This window comes from Grus americana, chromosome 2 (assembly GCF_028858705.1).
Source record: "Grus americana isolate bGruAme1 chromosome 2, bGruAme1.mat, whole genome shotgun sequence".
In the NCBI taxonomy this organism is placed as follows: Eukaryota; Metazoa; Chordata; class Aves; order Gruiformes; family Gruidae; genus Grus; species Grus americana.
The window spans coordinates 161,923,675-161,945,820 of NC_072853.1; the positions used below are offsets into that span (position 1 = coordinate 161,923,675).

General features: G+C 39.5%; 1 protein-coding gene across 3 annotated transcripts in view; it reads left to right on the top strand.

The window, feature by feature from the left end:
- Nucleotides 1-22,146, top strand: part of RHEB (Ras homolog, mTORC1 binding) — a 42,419-nt gene that overhangs the window by 16,651 nt on the left and 3,622 nt on the right. Inside the window, exons 1-7 of one of the 3 annotated variants that reach the window (XM_054818190.1) lie at nt 1,093-1,681; nt 3,473-3,544; nt 10,010-10,077; nt 13,226-13,308; nt 17,568-17,624; nt 17,725-17,772; nt 18,299-18,380. In XM_054818190.1, coding sequence (XP_054674165.1) covers nt 1,660-1,681; nt 3,473-3,544; nt 10,010-10,077; nt 13,226-13,308; nt 17,568-17,624; nt 17,725-17,772; nt 18,299-18,380 — 432 coding nt within the window. In that variant the 5' untranslated portion in view covers nt 1,093-1,659. Of the gene's footprint in view, nt 1-1,092; nt 1,682-3,472; nt 3,545-10,009; nt 10,078-13,225; nt 13,309-17,567; nt 17,625-17,724; nt 17,773-18,298; nt 18,381-22,146 lie in introns of those variants that run through there. The other 2 variants (XM_054818189.1, XM_054818191.1) reach the window with 2 other exon arrangements.

Sequence of the window (22,146 nt, forward strand, 5' to 3'; positions counted from 1 at the left end):
CCTTCTGTCCTATTCCTCCAGGGAGAGCTGGTAAACTTGGAGGATTTTGTTTACAACTCCTCTGCCATAGAGTATCTGGTGCTTTGAGTTACTGTAGCAAGTACAGCTGGAGGGAGTTATGCTGTTGTCCTGCCCCAGTGTTGCACTTAGTTGGTTCATTTATTTCTTCATAGTCTTTTAAGCTCTCTGATTCTGACCAGAGTCAAAAGGTTAAAGCATAGTCTTCTCCAGTAAGACTTTGCAAATACTTTTTTGTTGTAAAATCATAGGTCTCCATCAACTTAGTGAACCGCTTCCAGTAGGCTTTGTCTTGCTTCTGCTCATGATGCTTCTGCTTTTGGTCTCAACAGATGTTTATTTTTCTCAAACTTGAGGACAGTGGATATACTAGAAGTACCAGCGTGGAGGATGCTACAAGGAAAAGCTTAGGAAGCTAAACTGCATTTGGCATTTGTTCCAAATGAGGGCATATTAGAGCTGAGCCTTTTTTTGAGATATGCACCCTTGAGTAATCAGTTAATCAAGTCTTTGCTGTTGGTGTCAGGCTCTCTCGTCCTTTTAGGCTGAAGTGTGCTAGTGGTGTATGCACATCTAGACTGCATCCTCCTCCCTGCAGTGCTCGGAGACAGAGTTAGCACATCAGTAAACGTGGATGAGTGCAGTTCCTTAGCCCGTGCCTCACGGACATGATGTTTATGTTGTAATTCTCTCTGAAAATGTTGCTCGATCTTTCTGGGGAAAGAGGAGATAGGAGGTAAACTGTCAGCTTAATTTTCCTCTCTGTCCACGAGGATAGGTCAAAGGCCTGGAATAAAACCTGTGGGACAAAGTTCAAGCGAAGCTGTTGTTTACATGGTCCTGCCTGCTCTTGGACATGGGCTGAGACAGGGCAGCAGGGTGTTAATGGCTTAGGTTTTAAATTTCTTATGTCCCCTTTGGAAGCCTTGGTTTAGTGGGATACTGTTACATGCACTTATCCTGAGGGAGCACGTGGCTGAATCCAAGACTGGAGAGCTTCCCTGTGGCTCATCTAGGAAAGCAGGCATCCTCTTGTGATCACAAACACATCGTTGCTGGAAGGCTTGTTACAAAGCTTGGAGGAATTTAGGAGGAGAGTGTTAGAACACTGGTTTTGTCTGGTTTTGTTTCCTCCTCTTTCACTTTCAGGAGGAAAGCAGTAATTAATACAGCTGGATATTAAATGCAGCATTTTCTGTTGGCTCAGACTTCTAGTATTCGGTTTCCAGATTTAGCACAGACAGGCAGTAGCAGTCAAGTCTTTTGGTTAGTTTAGGATCCTTCTCAGGAGGAAAAATACTTAGTGATGATCTGTGCTTAACTTAGCTCTTCTTATCCTGAAGTTATAACAGCCTAATATAGGAATAGTTAACTTCATTTTAACGTGGACTGCTTAATGTGCTGGTATTGGCAAAGATTTGGAAGCATGAACTCTGTGTAGCAACTTCATAAGCTTATAGCTGAAGAAGAAATAGCTCAAAAGTTCATTCACTCTCTAAGTGGTGTCCGAAATGTACCATTTCGGAAAGTTGCTGGGATGCATAGTCTTGGTTCTAAGTGTGTCCTTATTAGGATGATTTCGGATGTCATGGTTGCTTCCCCCCCCGCCATCTCCTTGCTGGAGCAACAATTTAAAGTGTGATGTTCTCTAAACTCATGCACAGTGAGTATGACACCTTTAGTTGTGCTGTTAGGTGTATCAGAAAATGGTATTTAAGAACTTGATTTGGGAAAAAGCAACTCTTAAAAGCTTGTGTGCTGTTTGGTCTTTTGGGGAGTTTTCTGGGGTTCTTAGCATTGTATTTTGAATAAACTGGCATGATTGATAGGAGACAGCAGAGGGATAAGCATGGCAGAGCTGGGCAGTGATGTTAAAATAAACTAGGCACTGAGTTGATGAAGGCTATGGCTGTTGGAAAATCCGCAGTGTGTAACGTTTTTCTTCCTTCCTCCTGGAGAACTAAACTGTGGAAGTGTTGCAGTTAATGAAGGAATGGACTGCATGTGTAATTATAAATATTAAGCCAAACTTCCCTTGCATCACTTTCATCCTTGTACTTTGGCTTGCAGTTTTTTAGAATGTCTTTAACAAAATGACTTGCTAAGTATGCTGATAAGAATAAAAAGTCAAATGTGAACAAGTCAAGAGCCTTGTATGGTGAAGCAAGAATGGGGGGGGGTTGGAAGTGGAAACTTTTTTTTACTATCTCCTGAAGGAATGTTTGGGAAATAACTTTTTCTACAGCAAAATATAAACATAACATGGTCTAAGCACTGCAAGTGGGCAATCTTTATCCAAAACAATTCTTGAAGATAGTTTTACTGTAAACTAGTTTATCCATAACATTGGTTACTTATGATGTCATTGAACAGCTTCCACTGAGTAGGATGGTCTTGAGTCTAAATTGTAATTTGAGGTTATATTTTGTTTGTGCTTCTTGCTGAGGAGAAGAGCGTAAAGGCGAATGAAGAATATGCTCATGTCCAAAAGCAGCTAATGCACTTGGCAATCTTTGTAAGAGTGTATTTGTCCAGTAAACATAATGTAATAGGATCTAGTAGATTCCCAAATGCAGAAGATGTGCTGTAATGGAAATTGTGTTAAGACTTCAGTAATGCTTTGAAAAGTCTTCACTTGCAGAACTTTAAAGGTACTTTTTATGGTCAATGTATGTGATTCATTTTTACCATCTTGAAAAATCTTTCAAGACTAAATTAGTTTTCATTTTTTCAGTCTGCTACTGTGTGCAGCATCTTGCATTACTCTTTATTCGGGGGTATATGATCAGATCAGTGTAATTGAAATAGGGAACGTTATCTGCAAAAGTAGCAGTTAAATGGCTTTCAAAATAAAAAATCCAATGATGCCCCCTCAATCACTGTACTTAAAATACAGCATTCACCAGTCTGTTGTAGTGTGGCATTAAGAGGGTTAATAGAAGAAGAGAGTATATTGATCTCAAGAATTCTGAGATCATCCTTTTATCATGGGGAAGACGTCCAATCTCCTAGTCAAACCAAATTTGGCTAATTCCATGCAAGTTTCTAGTTCTCTGTGCAATGACTGAAAATAATTTCTAGTTTTCCTTGCTTCTCAACAGAAAAGCCTTCCAAGTATAACAGTTTGTTAAATTTAGTTTTATGAGGATTGGACACTGCTACTTTTAGATGTGTTTTAAACTGGAGGAGGCACTTAAATTATGCTATGTTAAAACAAAAGCAGAGCACATGCCAAGTAGCTCTTGCACTACTTTTTATATGTTCGGGAGACCCAGTTACTAGGAATAGCCAGTTCATTTAAAAATAGGTCAGTTGTCATGTATAGATGTTTAAATGAACCATACAAAGCTCGTATTGGCTCTTATAAAAATATTAGTGTATCTAAGTAACTATAAAGTGATAACAGCCTGAAGACTTGTTTCAATACAAATTATCTTTTCCTTGCTTTTTACAGGAAAATCTTCACTGACGATTCAGTTTGTGGAAGGACAGTTTGTTGATTCATATGATCCAACCATAGAGAACAGTAAGTAAATAACTGACAAGCTGTTCTTCTGTACCTAACTTCTATCAGAAGCCACTGTGGTTATACATATTACTTATGTGGGCATTTATGTATTAACATTAAATGAAGGAACACCTACTCAACCTAAAATGCATCTCCTTTCTTGTATTGTATGTACATTGTTGGACATCTGCTACCCCCGGTATAGTCAGGGCACTTCAAGTTATCTAGTTCATACCTATATGAACATGTGCCATTATATACAATTGTTCCAAAATATCAAATGTTTCATTTGATCAGTATATCCAGATGCATGCAAAGCCAGCAACACCAGTCAGGAGCAAATGACTACCTTGGAAGGCAGACATGCTGTGGCCCTGGTAACACGATAGTCTTTTAAATTACTCATTTCCAACTGCTTGATAACAAGCCTGGTGCACAGTCAGCTTGCTACAGATACTGGGTAACTGACTTCTCAAGTGTCTTTTTTCGTCTTAGCAGTTTCTTTTCAATATTAGTGCCTTTGTGAATAGCTAGCATAGCGGGTGAGTAAAGATACTAATACAAAAAATGCTGCCAAGACCAACAAGTCACTTCAGAGGCAAGTTACCTGGTGTTCATTACAATCCAACCACCTCTTTCTGAGCTAGCAGTAGTCACAAAATACTTGAGCAACTGTGGTGCTGAGTAACTTGATCACATTGGCTCGCTTTAATCATGGCAAATAAAACTTTGATATCATGATCATAGCGCTGGAGTTCTTGTATTTTAATGGCTTCTGAAATGCAGTGGTAGCATACATTTTTACTGTTTCGAACTCGTGCAGTGGGATGTTAAGCCTATGTGATACTACAGAAGTTCGAATGAAATAATCAGCAGAACAAGGTTTCTTTTGGATATATATGGTGATAATTACAAATCAGGAGCCATCGGGATATTTTACTCAGAATTATTTTATTGCTTAGAACTAAAATTCAAATGCTACTTTTTGAGAAGCTCTAAATTTGCTTTAGTGAGTCAGGGTGAATAATTTACCTCTTGACCTGAATGATCTGTTTAGTCCTTATACAGATGTCATTAGCATTAACACTTCCCATCATCCCTTTTTACTTTGTTAGAACTATAAATTAAGGTTTGCTTTGAATTAAAGCTGCTAACAAAATATTGGGGACTAAGTTTCTGTATTTTAAATCTTAATATCAGTTGGGACAAGTTATTTTTCACTGTCTGTGCTATATAAATGCAAATTATTGAAAGTAATCTTTTAGTTTTATGCAGGTGTATGGGAATGAATAAAGCTTGAGAGACATGGGGTCAAAATCTTTCCAAAATACTGAATCTATATCTTGTTTTAGGATTTTGACACCTTGGTACAAGGTTGGCTTGTTTCATCCTTTACAAGCTCTTGTCCACAGATACCTGTTGTCTGTAACTGCTGTTAGTAACTCTGTAGTCATATGTCTCACACTGGTAGCATTTCCTAACTTACAGGAAAATACACTCTGGATGAATTCTGCTCTTACTTGACTCCTGTAGTCTGTACTGCTTGCTTGATCTGAATTCTAAACATTGAGTATGTCATGGCTGCAAAAGCTTTGTTGGGCGGCAGCATCTAAAAAGGCTTACCTTTTCACTCGATTTCTTACTTGTTTGGAAAACAAACAGTATTATTCATTTGGTGAAAGTCTTGTGATTTGTGACAGGGCTGGAGGAATTTGCTTTCTGAAAGGTAGAGAATTGAAGGGCTGTTCTGCTGGGAAGTAGGGATTGAAAACATAAAAGATGTGCCCTGAGGTTCAAAACAGTGGATGTCTGTCCCATCCTTAAGCCCTGTAAGGCCTGATAGAGAGAATGTTTTAAAAATGCTTCTGTGAAGAATGGAAGAGATATAACACTTTCAAACTTAATCACTAAAATTTAAAATATATTGAAGATATCTTGTGTTGAAAAAGACATGTGAAACTAATTTTGATGGGATTAGTACAAAATCATTATTTTGACTTAAGTTCTTAAATTTTTAAAATGCTTTTTCTAAATATAAATCTCTGATCAATCTTCTGACACTACCAGCTGTGTTTATGATTCTGTGTGGGGTCATAAGACACAAAGTATGTAATCAACAACTTTATTGTTTTCCATTACAGCTTGTAATGTCAAATCTGGTTGACCATGCTGGCAAAGGGGTTGAGAAGTCCAGATTCCTATACAAGGGGTGGTATTGAGGAATGTTGCATTTTCCTAGTGCTTTATAGCAGGTTATAAAGCCTTTTCAGTTTCATCTAGTGACTGGGTCTACTTTAGTGTCACAAAACTTGGAAATGAAAAAAATACATGCTAAAAAATAGTCTGGCCTATGTGATTTCCATTTTGCCTCCAGAAAATTGTTACTGATCATTTATTATGGTATTCTACCAGCACTGATGAAAGGGTAGAAAACTGCAGGACTGCTGGTAGCTTAATCTTTATAATCTTCATCTTCAAATAATAAAACTTGTACAAAAAAATTGAGTGTAAAGCTAAATTGTATAGAAGGCAAGCTATAGTTAAGCTCTTTCAGGAACGAGTTGTATAGCATATAAGCCTTGAGCAATAGGAATAAGATCTAATATTCTAGTAGTTTCATTTTTTCTGGTGTAAAAATCTCTACCTTCTTTGGAAGTGGTAAAGGGGAAATAAGCTGCATCAGGCTTCACTTAGTGTTTGTTAACAAAGTCATCACCACTTCACTGCTGCTTTTCACCCTTTCCTTTTCTTATATTACATTTGAACCAGAAAAGTTGGTTCATTTAAGTTAATGAGCATGTTGAATTTAGTTGCTTCTATTAAACTTGTGTTTCTGGAAGAGTAACTTGTAGCATTTTGTTGCAGCAGTGGAGGTGAGAGTTAATTGCTTAGCAAAGTAGAATTTCCCTTTCTGAATGTCCCGATGGGAGTGACACCACAAAGGGTGGCTATTCTTGAGACAGACTTGTTGGGGGGCGATTACTTGCAGGAGTGTTGGAAAGAGAAGGAAGATCCTTGCAGAGCAGGAGTGTGTAGAGAGAGTTGATGTGGACACTGAGCTGGATGGGGTTCTGAAAGCAGATTAGCTCAGATGAGCTAAGACCAGAACAATTTAAAACTCAAAAATTTGACTGGAATAAAAAGTAGAATCTTAATTTGGAACTCAAAGCAAATAGGTCAGAAGGAATAGATAATGAAGATGTGCACATAACTCCTCCCACCCCCATCTTTGCAGGGATGTCTTTAGCTGTCATTAACTCAGTGATTTTGTGTTGCAGAAAAGTTGACTTGACTGCCCAAGTCTCAAAAATGTTTCCTCCAGCTCCTCTGAAGCCTGCCTGGCTGCTTTCTACTTTTTCTTGCAGTTTCGGAGAGGCTTCTAGCACTGTGCCATGGTCTGTCTTCCTTTCTCCCCTAAGCAGGCTCAGTAGCTCCCTAAGGGAAGGAGCACTCTTTCCCCCAAGGACTCCTACCTCCATCCCTTATTTTTTAATACAATTGTGAGTAGAAACATATTAGAAAGGGGGAGGGGGCTGGAGGCACCCTAGTAGTTGTGAAGGGGATACCTGTAGGTGGTCTGGTAGAAGCATCTTTAAGGCTGAACTTCTTCCATGCACGTCATGGCAGCTGCACTGGAAGGGTGCAGAATGCATCTGCCCAGGAGTGGCTAATGAGCAGCCTTCTCAAGGGCTGGGAATGAGTCTTCTGAGAAAAATTAAAAATAGTTCCGTTGCATTACACATCTTAGTGTTGTAAAAGATGTCCTGGCAGATTAGGGATAGGCATTGACTTTGGAATGAAGACAAGTAGAAAGGGCTGCAGAAAGTAGTAACTGAGGAGCCCTTACGAGGTGGCTGTACTTAGCTACCAGCAAGTAGCTCTGTGGGAATAACGTCACACTACTCTCGTATCTTCACTCAGTGGCACTATTGATGTGAAAGTCTGCATTCATATACCTGGTCCTGATTTCTTATCATAATGTCTTGTTTTCACAGCAGCTGTCTCTTGAGTTGCATATGGAAATAATTTCATTCATGTTGGTCTAATCAATTTACTCGATCTTAGGGTACGATGATCAGCAGCTGATGCAGTAGCCGCATAAGTTACACTTCTGCTGAACTGTAGCAGCATTCAGGACTGCGCTCTGCATGTAATGTTACCAGGACTTTCTTGGACAGCAGAATGGCTTTAGTTCTTTTTGCAGATGCTTACGTTACGATGAGGGCTGCAGAGGTTGTTCAGGTCTGCTGAGATCTCTCCTTGGCATACTAGGAAGAGCCATACTGTGCCGTATTATCGGTTGTTTGTCTTGCTCATGGGCGCAGCAGAAGGCAATGTGTCCCAGGATGGTAGGTGATGGAATTAGAAGTGAAGACTTCCTCTGGCTCAAGGGGATCTGTGGATCGCTAAACACATTTAATACAGCTGCAGTCTTTTCCCTTAAATGAAATTCTTACCAGGACTATTTTTAAAAAGCTTCAGCAAAGAAATGGGAGTCATTAATTATGACTGCATCAAAGCAGATTTGTGTTCATGCAGTGGGCTGTTCCTAGTGCTACAAGCCTCTGCACTGAACTAACAGTTCTCCTCACCCAGTTTGTGGTGACTCCTCCACTGCTTCCCTTCCCCTGGCTCTATCACACTCTGCTTCCAGTACTGATGATGATGATGTCTTTGCTGGGTCTATTCTAGGCTTCTAGAATAGTCTGAAAAAGCTGCCATCTGTCTCTGTCCCTTTTTTAAATATTAACTTCATGAGGCTTTTGAAGCTACTTTGATTGCAGAGTGCTTTGATGTGTATGCGAAGTGTCAAGAGACTAGAGAGAGACTGTTACTTTTAATATATCTGTTAATGCAGCATGTCTCCAAATGAATCTGTTTTCCCTCTGTCTTGAAGCAGTGATACTGTATATAGCAACACTACGTGTTAACATCCGTTCAAAGAAACGGTTGCTTCGGTCCCCCACCACAGTATTCATCCAAGGCAAAGACCTGTTGTGGATTCTTGCTTCATAACCCTAAAATTTTTGTGCAGCAATGACAACAGCGGCCAGGTGGTGACTTGAGAGCAGGTCACATTTGTGTGTGCTGCAGCAGCTTTCTTAGGGGACAGGCAGGGTAAGGTAGGAGCTCTCTCTTTGAGGCTCCATTTCACATTGCACTTGTCAGTATGGCAATGGAAACTGTAGGTACGCATTATGCTGTTTGTTTAGATGCTCTGTGTTAGTTTGGCTTTGCTGTTTGAATTGTTCCTTTTTTTTGAAAAAGGGTGCTTTGATTTACTAGGTGGGTTGAAACCTCCAGTTTCAGATATTTCAGCCCACTTACTTGGAATAATACGCACATTGTGGAGACTTGACAGGGCAAGGAACGTTGGCAGGGAGGAGGAAAGTTCGCAAACTTCAGCTTCTACAAGACCCTGTACAAAACCCAGAAGGCGTAGGCAGGAGACTGCCCAGCAGGATCGAGAACATTCAGCTTTGCAGCTTCAGGAAGCTGTTGGACAGCTTGGAGTATGATGAGCAGGTCACTGCAGTGTTACCTATTTCCTTGCTCATCACTGCAGTGAAGGATGAAGCTTCTTAGGAATATTAGTATTTGGGAAAACCACCTCAACAAGAAGACAACACAAACTTTACTCAGTGTGTTAGTACTGTCCAGTAAGTGAAGCTCTGCAGCCAGGTTTGTGTGCTCTGGTTGGTACACGTAGTGCTCGGTAGTACATTATTCCTGCAAGAGCCATGACACTGTTTGCTTTTGCAGTTGCATAATACAAACACTGAGTAAGATTCCTCAGCTCACAGCGCGTTGGCATTTCATGAATCCAAGGAAGAGAAGCAATTCTCACTGCTTTTAGGGACTGAATGTACTTCGTGACTGAGGACTAGATAGGCTGAGGATAGATATGGCAAATGTGAAAGCAGCACGGTGAACTTCTAGCTAATTTCTCATTATTTAGGTTTAATGTATTCATAAGTTAAGTTCTGTGTGTTTTAGCCCTCAAATATTTTTTTTTCTTTAATCCAGATCACTTACCTCATGGTATTTAGATTTAAGAAATTGATTGTGCTAAACTGCATGGAAACCAGGGAAAATACCTTAGAATAAATTCACACTTAGCTTTGATCCTAATTGTAAGTGTCTTGTGTTATCACAAATTACAGTTGCCTGGAAGTCTCTTAGAAATGCATGTAAAAAACCTTTTTTGCTGTTTGCCTTTGAGTAAGTAAAGGAGAAACTGCTGCTTCCAGCATAAGAATCTTCTGAAATTTGAAATGTTAAAAGTAAATTTCTGAGTTTCGTTGTCTGCAATGTGCTAGTTAAAAGTACAGTCGCCTGATCTAGTTTTTTACTGCTACTTTAAAGCCTGTAACTAAAGTTCTTTTTCTTAGTGCCTCAGCTGATGACGGCATAGATGAGTGACTTCTGATCGCTTCCTTGTGTATAATTCTGACATGTTTATGTATTTCTTGTTTATTCTAGCTTTTACAAAACTGATCACAGTAAATGGCCAAGAATATCATCTTCAGCTGGTTGACACTGCTGGCCAAGTAAGTCATCTTTCTTTCTTTGACTTTTTCTTCAGAGTTAAGACAACAGGTATTTATACTCCTGTAGAGCGAAGTTGGTAGCGACCATACGTTCAGAAGTGAAGGTTATCTTAAATCAGTGACTAAACAACAAGGCAGTATGAAGTGACTGAAGTCACAGTGTTTCTACAGTGTTTATTTAAAGGCTTTGCTTTGGGTTTTGTTTGTTTTAGTTTTTTCTTGTCTATTGAACTTATGTCTAAAAAAAAAAGTGTAGAAGGAACTGCCTTAAGTCTGATGTACCAAAAGTTCCGAAGTAGTTTGCTTGATATGTATGGACTAAACTAGCAGTCTTGCTTTAGATGAAAAAGTGTCACTTCAGTAAACCATGGAGAAGTTTTTCATAACTTTCCTATTTGTGTGCTCCAGCTACGCCACCGTGACTCGTATCCATGAAATAGTCATGGGGAGTAGGCAGAAATGCGTACAGGTAGTACTTACCGGGCTCCGAGTAAACTACTGCAGTTTGTTTACATTTTTAAGTAAGTGTTGATTCATGTGTGCTGCTGAGCCTTCACGTAATGACAGGGAGTGCAGGAGGAGACAGTGAACGTGTGTCCTGTAGCGTGGTCAGTAGCTTCGTGAAGTAGAGGTGTTCATTATATAGTGCTGCTTGGCTGAACCTGAACTGCACGCTCCATGCACAGGAGTCTCCTGTCTTTTGAGAGACTATATTAGGAAAAAAAACAGAACAGGGACTGTTAAACACCTGTATTTTTATCCTAAATTTTTTATTGCTTATATGTTCTTACCTTCCATGATTTCTGATACTATGCCTTTGGGTTTTTCCAAACTATGAGTAAGTAGTGTTAAACAATGTTAGTGTTGTAAAATATGCTGCTAGCACTTAAGACTTTAAAGCTGCAGGGCACTTGCTCATAGCTGGGACACGATTCAGAAGGGTTGTAACCTTCTAGGTATGTTTGATCACTTTCTTTGAAGAGAACCATGTGACTTAAGAATAACCGTGCTGCGTTTATATGGTGTCAGCTTGTGGTGCTAATCAGCAACACTATATCCACTTACAATCTGTTGAAGGTGTCTGAAGTGATTAGAAACACAATACTGGCCACACGTTCTGGGGCAAGATTGTTTGATGGGGAATGTTCTGCAGAGGAGAGTGAGGTTGAGAGATGGGCAGGCTGAGAGGTGTGAGCAGCAGAGCAGCCTCCATAGACTTCACTTTGTGCCAATGTGAGTGTGCTTGTCTTGCATCTCCAATTGTAGCATAGTGATAAAAGTAAAATTTCTCTTTGAGGAAGAAAGGGCCTTCTGGGAAGGCAGTGTAACTTCACTGGAAACATGCCTCTATTGCTGTCTGTGTCTACTGTAATGTCATACAGTATTGTAAAACCAAAATAACTTCTTTCTCAGCCTGTGGTTGTTTTCAAATTTGATTCTTCCTAACAGTGACTTGAACTTTGAGTTCTGGCTCACACAGAGAGGAGAATTGATAGAAAGTGTGGCTTGGACAGATTTCTTTCTCAAGTCTGTCTTGCTTAATAATCTATAGGGTGTCCTTGTGTGTATACAGCATAGCAAGGATTATATTGTAGATTTGACATAGTTGAAAACTTGGCTGTGACTTGAAAAGTTATAGGTATGTTGTTTTATCTCTTGGCAAAGTTCTTAATTTGACCCACAAGTTCCAGGAAGCATAGCAGCTTTCCTTCCTTCTTCAAACAAGCTAAAAATTAAGTAATGAATTAGAAACAGTTCAGGTTATGGCACTTACTTTTCTTGGTGCTCATCTTCTGTCCCGTGCCTTTTTACCTTTCATGGTTATCTGTTCAGGTTTGCATAGTTCAGTTAAACAGGAGTCTTGGTACAGGATCACAGAAGAGGGGCGCAAAAGGAAATCTTACCTAACACCAAATTGTATGTGGGGCAATCCTGAGAAATTCCGGGTAAAGTCAAACAACTACAGAGTTGCACTTTCACCTGTTTTACATGCAGAGTAGTTCAGATCCCTTCTGTATTGACTTTGGGATTACACTGCCAACTGAAGTGGCAGTTTGGCATTTCAGTGAAGCTGGGGGAGGGCTGCCCTCAGTGTGTAGCAATAAAGGCAAATAAGGGCATCTTTTGTCATGTTATTCTTTCAGACTTTTTTGGCTGAATCTGTGAAGTTGATTTAGAAAGGGTTTTTCCTCATTTGCCAGTTAAGGAAGTTTGATTCCTTTTGGCTGTCTAGATTTAAGCTGCGTGATTGCATTGCTCTATCTGTTCAGTCACGACAATATACAGAGAGGTTATGTGATCTTAAGCTAAAATTAACATCTTGAGAAGCATAGGTTTAAAAATTTGAGAACTCGTACATTAAGAAGTATGGCTCTTGTCAAAATGGAAGTGTTTCCTGGGAACATCTATTAGAACAATTTGATTTTTAACATGGGACTCATAGTATTTGTGTTGCATTTTCTGCCATATGTCAGTCTGGTTCATTTACCTATTTGGTCAGTTCCTTTTGTACAGGGGTAATAAATTCAGTGATTAAGTTTTCTGGGGGTTTGTTTTTAATTAAATACTTGCCATATAATGTAAGTTTCTAGTTGTTGTAAAGCAACTAATAACCTTATTTCTGTTGATAAGCATTAGTTAGTTGGTGAGCCACAGTTATTTGCTTCTTAACAGACCCCTTGGGTAATTTAGATGTGATCAGTGCCACTTGAAATGATGAACTGCTAGATCCTGTTGTCAGCTGTTGAAATTAGGAATTTGAAATGTATCACTAGCAAGATAAGAGATGTAATTGCTAATTAGTGGTAGGATAGAGTGGATGTTCTGTACTAATATATAAACTGATAATTAAGCAGGGTAAGAGGATTTGGGATAGCTTTGGCTGATCCATAGTCTTAGAGGGAATAAACCAAAAAAGCTGTAGATTAAATTTTGGAGTATACAGACTGACTTAGCTTTCTGTTAATTTGGTAAAGATTCCACATCTGGTGTTATGATGAAAAAAACTTAATTCTGAAAGTGCTACCTATACAAAATGGTCCTGCACCTCACGTCTTACAAATAGACAAACTTAACTGCTGGTGATCTGCTAGCATCAAGTTACAAGCTGTGGCAATAAGTAATTTTAAATGCATTACTCCTTCTACAGGATGAATACTCCATATTTCCTCAGACGTACTCCATAGACATCAATGGCTACATTCTTGTTTATTCAGTCACGTCAATAAAAAGGTAATAAAATCTGTTGTGTTTGTCTGGATCAGTTACTAACCAGATATATTCTGAGTTCAGCTCCTGCCTCTGCTCTGTTTTCTTTACATGTGTCTAATTCATTGAATCTCTCTCTCCCTTAGAAGTATAATGGAAATAAAAATTAATGGGTTTTCAGAAATTTCCCCTCAGACCCAAGTGTCACAGGCACTTTACAGACTAATATGCAAGGTACTGCGTAAGAAACAAGACAGTGCTGAACTACATTGTTTTGAGGTGTAAGTAAAAGTACATAGAATGATTTTGGGAACAAGTATAGAGTTCATTGCTCTAGCATCAGATAAAAAGGTGGACTTGAGTGTGAACTGAAAGGGCACTGTTCATTTATGTGAAGTACCCAATGAGTCTCTAGATCGATCCCGCAGCTTTGTAGCTTGTTAGAGTACTGAGATTTCTTTGACTTCTTAGCTTGGATTGTTCTGGTTAACCATCAGAAACTTTCATATAAGTAGCAATATATCAATATATGACTCTTGGCCTATAGACTTACTCTTGCCATGCTGCGGTAAATATAATACTTGAAAAATTTCCCAGAGATCTGTTTTGTCCTCGCTGTTGGCTGCAGTCCATTCTGATGTGAGGACAGTCCATCGTAGCTGGAGTCATTTACTTGCAAGAAGCATCTCAGCCTTCGCAAGGTTTTATCATCTTCCATTATTTTTTCCCTTTCATATGGTTGTATTGCTTTGTGTAAATGCTGGTCATTCTTGAATAGATCTTAATTTTTTTAGTATTTTCTAGTATGGTATCTTTGTTATGACAGCCAAAATAATCCTATTTTTTAAATTTTTGTTTGAGTAAAATGATTAAGACCGTAGGCCTTTCACTCTCTTCAACTAGAAGTTCATGCTTCCCTTCCACATGCACGAAAGCTGATCAGCTTTTTGCGAGTGCTGAAGCGTTCTATGTCTTTTCTCTGAAGCAGACAAAACTGGTCATCTCAAATGCTCTTTAGCAGACAGTCATAAAATGCAAGTAAAACAACTTGCCTGTTGGTTCTTCTGTGCTTCTCAAAGAAAGGGTACGGTCTGGTTATAAACTTCGGTTGCTTGCAAGGTCTTTAATGTCGAACAGGTTTTGGCAGTCCTTCATTCCTGGTTTTCATCTTCAGTTCCAAAGTAGCGAAGGGCAGGCAGATGTGATCTGGAGGAGATACAACAGATGTTAGGCTTTTGTGTATGGTTAGGGATATTAAACTACCTAACTCCTTTTTTTAAATCAGAGCTTCATTGTTGGCGATGAATAACTTCTGTGAAATAGGAGTTTGTATTCGCAGCCTTAAGTAGACAATCCTCCGCTCCTGAAGTGAAGAGAAAAATGTTCATTGATAAGTGGTACTGTGAGGACAAAAATGTCTTTGACTAAAATCAGCATAGATCCTTGGAGGCTTCTGCAGCTTGTGCTTTCCCTAGCTGGCAGCTGAAGGACATGCTTTTTTTCAGCTACTCCAGTTGTTGCCTCATGATGTCTTGAGCTTAGCAGCCCAGATAAAGAAATGAAAGTCTGTTTTCTGTGGTAGCATTCAGTCAAAGAAACTAAATTATGGTGAAAATACTAACAGAACAAGGTATCTTAAGACTGTAGGTAGATAGTATTTTCATCTTGATCTGTTTATTTCTTTTTTTTTTTTTTTTCTTCCTTCAGATTTCAAGTTTCAGTGATCCTATCTTGTTCAATTCCTTATGTTCTGTATCAAGACTGTGTTGGGCAATAGGAAAGAACTGCCACAGTACTCTGGTAGCTTACATGACCTGCCCAGGCAATCAAATTACAGTCACTGTCTGTCTTGACTTCAAAGTGTGTATATTGATCTGGGTATTGATCCATCAGGGGTGAGAGCTTTGACAGCAAGCTCAATAGAAATGCCCTTTTAAAATGATCATCTTCCCTGCTAACCTCCAGTGGGAAGTTTAAATGGGACTTGAGTAGAAGCTAACGCCCTACATTTTTCATATTCCCAGGCTCTCCCCAGCAAGGTTGCTGGAAGGCTTTTGCTCTACTTCAGCTTAATTAAATTCCAATTTTGTATCTTGCTAGGTTCTATGATTTTGTGTAACACGTTTATCTGACAGCTAGTAATATTTTTTGTTATATTTCACACATTGAGCTGTTTGCTGTAACCTTATTTGCTTGACAGAACTGGAAGGGACGTCTTATGTTCTCCAAATCTCTTGTCGTTTCACAACTTGATGTGATAATGCTCTTTGGATTGGTCAATATCTGTCTTAAAGTGTGTCCCTGCTCCTTCTAGCCTTATTAATCTGAAAAGCTTTCGAGAAGGTTGAGTTGATTTGTTCAAGCCAATTTAATTCCTGGCAATTCTTAGCAACTTGTTTCTGTGTCAGAATTGTATTTGAGTTTACATAGCAGTTCTCTTTTGGTTTCTGCCTTGATCTGTCAACAAAGATCAGTTGTTTATTCGTAGTATTTTTACTAAAACCGGAGCTCGTGAACTATCCTACGCAAGCAGAGAGGTACACAGAATTGGGAAATAGAGAGCCCAAGTTGAACAAGAACACTTGGCAGCATTGTGGACTGGAACCTCAGGTGAGGACTCGCCAGGGTGCTGTGCTGTGGCATGGCGTTTTTCTGGCTATGCTGGAAACACACCTAATAGTGGAAGGGAAACAGTGATCGTACTGTGGTAGTGATTCAGTTACCCTGTGGCTAGCACGCTAGATCTTTCCTGTTGCTTCAGACTGAGAAACAGTTTTGTGGTCTGTAGCAGAATTTTTTTTTGGTAGTATTTTTATTCTTCTTTCAGTTTGCAGGATCACCTAGTTCTGTGTGTAGCAATGCCTCCCAACTTTGTCACAACCAAGCACCATTTAACTCTTATTTTTGAAATAATTGTAAGAATGAAAGTCCAAGACAAGTTCTCAAGACCAGAATTTTGTTAATACTTTTTCAGCATAAGCTCTTTGTAACCCTAAAGTCCTTTCATTGATTCCACATTTTTATGTAATCTGTAGTATTGTACTTGAGTTACTAATAGTAAGCTGTGCCAGACTAAATCAGGCTTCTGTTTACAAGGTAGTTTCCTTGATAGGATATACTAAAACTATTGGCTTAATACGGAGAAGTATTGTGTTCTACTCAGTCTTGAAAATTATTGCTGAAGTCAGAGAAATTGACCTACTTGACAGAAAATCCTTCTTAAATATGGTAGCATTAATTGTTCCAAAAGTGAGAAGTTTTAATGATACAAATAGTTTGAATAGTGTTTTTAGGCACCAGTTCTTTGAGAGTTCCAAGTTGGAAGTGCATTTGAGTGCTGCTCTATTTTTAAGAGTTTCAATTCTAATTGAAATGCAGTGCAAGTCAAGACACTGCCTGTAGCTAACAACCTTGGAAGTTGGAAAAGTTTCGATCACTTTTTTTTGTTGTCTAATTGTGCGTCTCGTGTGTGAGCCTGTGCCCCTCTCTCAAATCTGAATTGTGCGCTTGATGTACCAGCATTTTTCCATAATGTAATTAGAGGAGCATATCTGCTCTTCAACCCCATTTAAAGCTTGTTCTCAAAAGTGCTAAATGTCAAATGCAGAGGATTTCATTAGTGAGATTTTTGGCTTCGTGGTATTTCACAGTACTGCTTCTTACCTCCCTTCATCCAAACCTCACAGACATGGTAGGTGAACAGACAACAAGTATTTGAATAACCACTGTTTTGATACCATCTTGCAGTTCAGTTTACTCACTTTCCATAGAAAACCAGAATTTTGGGTCTTTTTGCCTTTCACATAAATAAAACTAAAGAATTCTGTATGAACTAAGCGTTCTTAAAAAATAGTGTGTTCTTTCAAGATGGAGTGTGCTTAAATACTTTCTCTTTGAACCTGCTTTAATTTGACATGCTCATCCAGGATTGTTGGACTCTAGCAGTTAAATTTCTTACAGCAGATACAAACCAGATGAGAGGTGGGAGGGGCTTTCAGTGATTCCGTGTTAGATGCATCGATCCTGGGTAATGTTATTTATTTCTGCAAGTATCATAACCGGGGAGGCTATAATGGTAGGCATAGGCTGGTCTTTGCTGCTTCTGGGACCATTTTGTCTGTTGTACACAAAGCGGTAAGACTTTCAGCATGTTTGTAGTTCTGCCACTATACATAGAGTAAGTTTTAAACACAGCAACCTACATATGCATTTAATTGCTTGTGTATTGGGTATTAAGGATAAACATTGGAGTGCATGTGTGACTTCATCCCTTTATTTTGCAGTTTTGAAGTGATAAAAGTTATCCATGGCAAGTTATTGGATATGGTGGGAAAAGTCCAGTAAGTAGTGACACTTTCATCTCATTTCATTGCAGGCATGTTACTAGTACTTTGTTCAGTATACTATAACTGTTCTGAAGTTCTGAACTTTCTTTCACAGAATACCCATTATGCTGGTTGGAAATAAAAAAGACCTGCATATGGAACGGTATGTGAACTCCAGTATGTGTGAAATGCAAGACAGCAGCCGGCATTCCTGTGGCTGCAATGCGCTAGTTTTGTTCTTGGCTTTCCATAACTAAAATCAAATTGTAGGTTAAAATAAGGCACTGGCAAAGGAATTGTGTCCAGAATGTGAACTAGGAGCCATGAACTTTTGTTGTAATGTTGACTTTTGCTATAAGGTTCCAGGGAAGGTCATTTAATGCTTCTGTCTTTTTCAAAACAAGTAACAGAAGTGTATTTTTTCCCTAACTGTAAAATACCAGATGACATTACACGTTATGAAAGCAAAGCAGTACTTTGGGACAACTGCTCTTCTGGGTCACATAGCAGTTTTACCTGGCCCGGTAGTGTATTTGACAGCAGCCAAAAGCAAATGCTTCGGATCAGACTTCACAAAACATTCCTATTATATGCTTTTATGTACTTCAGTACTCTGAGGACTTTCCTGAAGTATCAAATTCCAATTCTTTTGGAAGTTATAAAGAAACATACTTTTTCTCTTTGGTCAGGGTGATCAGCTATGAAGAAGGGAAAGCTTTAGCAGAATCCTGGAATGCAGCTTTCTTGGAATCTTCTGCTAAAGAAAATCAGGTAACGGATTTAAGATTCACTTTATTCTAATAGCGAAGTAATGGAATGACTCATAGTTTCACTTAATAAAGGAAGATAAAATATTTGCATGTACTCCGCAGATAGTTTGTGTAGATGGTTGGAAACAAAATGGCTGTCTGCATTCAGGTTTATGTATACAAGTTTGTCCATGCAGCTGTAAATGGAAGGTGGAAGTGAAGAACCGAAAGTTAAGCTTCACTGAACATAGCAGAACTCTTAGTGAGAACCCAAAACTCGAATCCACACGGTGAGTGGACCAGGGTCTGTGATCTGTTGCAGTTACCTTAAATAAGAGGTCACTGCGGTGCAGAGGAGTGAGTTGGTATAAGGCGACAGACCTTGCGTTTGAAGGTGCTAGGCAACGCTCGGTCTCTCTCTGTGGGGAGTAATCATTTTGTGGGTTTGGGGGTAAGGGGGGCAAACAGAAAAATGTTAGAATACAGCAGAGGCTGTCAGACAGTACTGTGATACAGCTGTTGTGAAGTTGCACAATCTGATGCAATATGACCCGCTCACATTTACACTTCTTGGTTTCCTGTCACAGAAAGAAAGTGTTTAATTAAGTGTTAAATACCACCTTATTCCTGGTTGCTCTAACTTTCTTTAAGATGCCTCCTAAATATGTTCTGGTATTTGAATTTGTTCCTGTGGCCTACTTTGTCATTGATTCGACACCGTACGCATCTAAGCTACAAGAGCCTCCTAGTTTGGGCTTGAAGTAATGGATAACTGCTGCAAATTGGGGGGAAGTGATTTTTTTTTTTCCCTGTCCTCCCCACCCCCATAGGTCTCAACAGCATCAAAGCTTTTGCATTTTGAAAATATAGACATATGATAAGATTAAAAGGACATTGTCAGGCTACTTTTATACAAATGAGTCCTTATGCAGAAGAAATGCTTATATTGTCTGATATTTAACCTAGCATATCGCATCCTCGGCCTTCCTGGTAACATCAGCACAACCAAAAGGGCAATCCTATAGCTAGGACAGAGCCTGTTTAAGCAGCCTTTCTTTCCCTCTCCCCTGTCCCCAAAAGCAAAACAAATAGCCTTTGCCTGATGTCTGTTGTCAACAGTTCTACAAGTTGCTTGAGTAAAGTTGGATTTTCCCTGGAAGAAAAACTTGGATATTTTTTTTTTTTTCCCCTCCTGATATGGAACACTTGGAGTTAGTTTATCAGTACTTCTGTTTCTGGCTGGAACTTGAATTAAACTTGTCAGAATTGGGCATGATGAATGCATGAAATTTCTCAATATCTTCTCTGTACTGCTGGAGAGTTTCAAATGCATACCCAAGGAAACTAAATTGACAGTATAAAGAATAAACCAGTTAAAAGCATCTGATTTCTGCCCCCTCCTCCCCCCCCAATTTAAATGACTTAATATTTCTGGATTAGGCAAAGCTATTGCCTGTACTCTTTTTCTTTTGGCATATGTTCACAATGTGTAACAGCGTAGCAATTCATATCTAGCAGAATATCCTACTGATAACTTTTCTGAAGTTTGTATTGTTCTTGGTTCAAGAAAACAAAAAGTTGGGTATGGTTATGCAAAGAAGCTACAAGCTTTATATGATGCCTGGCATGTCTTGCATATTAAATTGCTGCACTAACAAAGTCCTGTTGACTGCCATGTATTTGTGTCTGTTCCTTAGCCTCAGACTGTCTGTATTAAGTTATGTTGCCAGCTGAAATTTATATAGCAAACTTTGTAGCCTTCAGGGAAATCGGAATGGCGATTGTACGTCAGATATTCAAAATTTTGTAGAGTCGTGTACAAATCCCACAAAAAAAATCAGAAGTTGTGTTCATTCTTGCTGTCAAAAGTGTTCTTACCAGGTCTTCATTTTAGCAGGATCCTTCAGAACAGCAGTCGCAGGTCACTGTAAATTCTATCCCTCTGGATTTAGGTGCAAGGTTGTTAGAAGCAAGTGTTTCAACACAATTCCTCCATTGTGCCTCGTACGGAATACACTTAGTAAATTTGTCTGGCTGCAGAAGTTTGGGAGATCGTATGTCTTTCTGAAATGGGGCGCCCACAGCACATGACCATCTTTCAGGCTCTCTGTCATGCTTCCTTTGGAGGCTTGGGATCTCCAGAAGAAGGTGTGAAGGAGGCCAAAACTGGGGCAGCTGCCTTAGTCTCCTCACAAATGGTTGTGGAGGAATGCTCACCTCTGAAGAGGTAGAAGATTGAGCTTTGAGAGCAAAGTGTGGAGTCTCCAGCTGTGAGGCACCAGGGGGAACAGGAGACACCAGGCATTGTAGCATCTCTTCCTGTGAGCTAGGCCAGGAGCACTTCTGAACTCATGCAGTTTTTTCCTCCAAATCCTAATTTGACAGGATCAAAACAGCTGATATATAGACCTTTCTCTGGTTTGGGGGGCAGGGGCGGGGAAGGGTTTATTTTGAACTTAGTAACAGGGCATGTTGTCATTCTCCTGGTACTGGATGCTCACCTTGCGTAAGTCAACATTACTGGAAAAAGAAGTCTGGTACTTTTTGCTTGGAGGTTCATCCAAATCATCACCTGTACTAGCTTGGTACAGCAAATGTAACTTGCCTATCAAGATCAAGTCTAAGCTCCTTCCAAAACTGCTTCAGATTCTGTTTACTTTACAGAAAGCTAATTTGATGCTTAAAGGGATGAGCTGGACTGAATTGGGAATTTAGAGCTGAAGAACTCAGCAGAGAGCTCAGACCTTCCTGACTGGGGGGCAGTCTGTTAATCCTTTCTCTCTCAAACCTACCCACCTGTATTTGGTGAACGTGCAACAAAAGTGTGACAATTTCTAGTGTGCTGGTCTGATCCGTGATGCTCTTCATAGCAGCGAGGAGAGTAGGTCTCCTTGCAACAGGGGTTAGACAGAAATCAATCGGCTATGTGGTCTATCCTTTATAACAGCTCTCTTAGCAAGAAACTGCTGAAACTGGAGCATATATTCCCTCTAGCAGCTTCTGATAGGAAAGGCTCCTCTTCCCTCTGCAAGGGGGTGGGAGAGCATTGACTCTTCTCCCTTCCTGCTTTGGCCAAAAAAATATCCTTTTTGGCACATCAGTGAGAGTCCTAGGAGCGTAGCCTTACTACGTTGGGCAACTAAAATAGTTCTATAAATTAACTTCAGCAAACTAGACCTATTCTGTCAGGAGTTATCAAAAGATACCTCATTCCAGAAATGGCATGACTGAATAGATGGAAAGCGAGAGAGGCAAAGATCAAAGCTGCGGTGACGATAAATGCTAGCAGCTGGCAAGAGTTCTCAAGGTCAGATATATTTGAGGCTATGTACGAGCTCCTCCAGACAAGGGTGAGCTGGTAAGACTTTTGGAGGAGCCTGCATATCAGCAATGTATCAGTCATCTAGGGAAATCCCTGGGCTTTGAGAAGGCAATTCCGAGACTTGATGGAAAAGGCCTCTTCTAAATCGCTGCTGGGCTATTATTGTCATATCTTCTCAAGCTGCTTAATTATTACCAGGTACATCGAAGTGCTTTGACTAACTTCAGGAGCTTCAAGCCTTTCTTGTGGAATTCCCTACTTTGTTTCACCTAAGCCATGTATAGTGCTTCATCTTAATCCCAGTACAACAAAGTGGTAACTGTTTGAAATACAACCAGAATCCAAATTGATCTTAAACCCAGTTGAAGCTGGGAGCCAGCTTTTACTGGAGGAATTTAGGGAGTATCCAGCAACCAAATTGCATTCATCCATTTATGCAGAATTCATTAGATAAACTTGCTTTCGA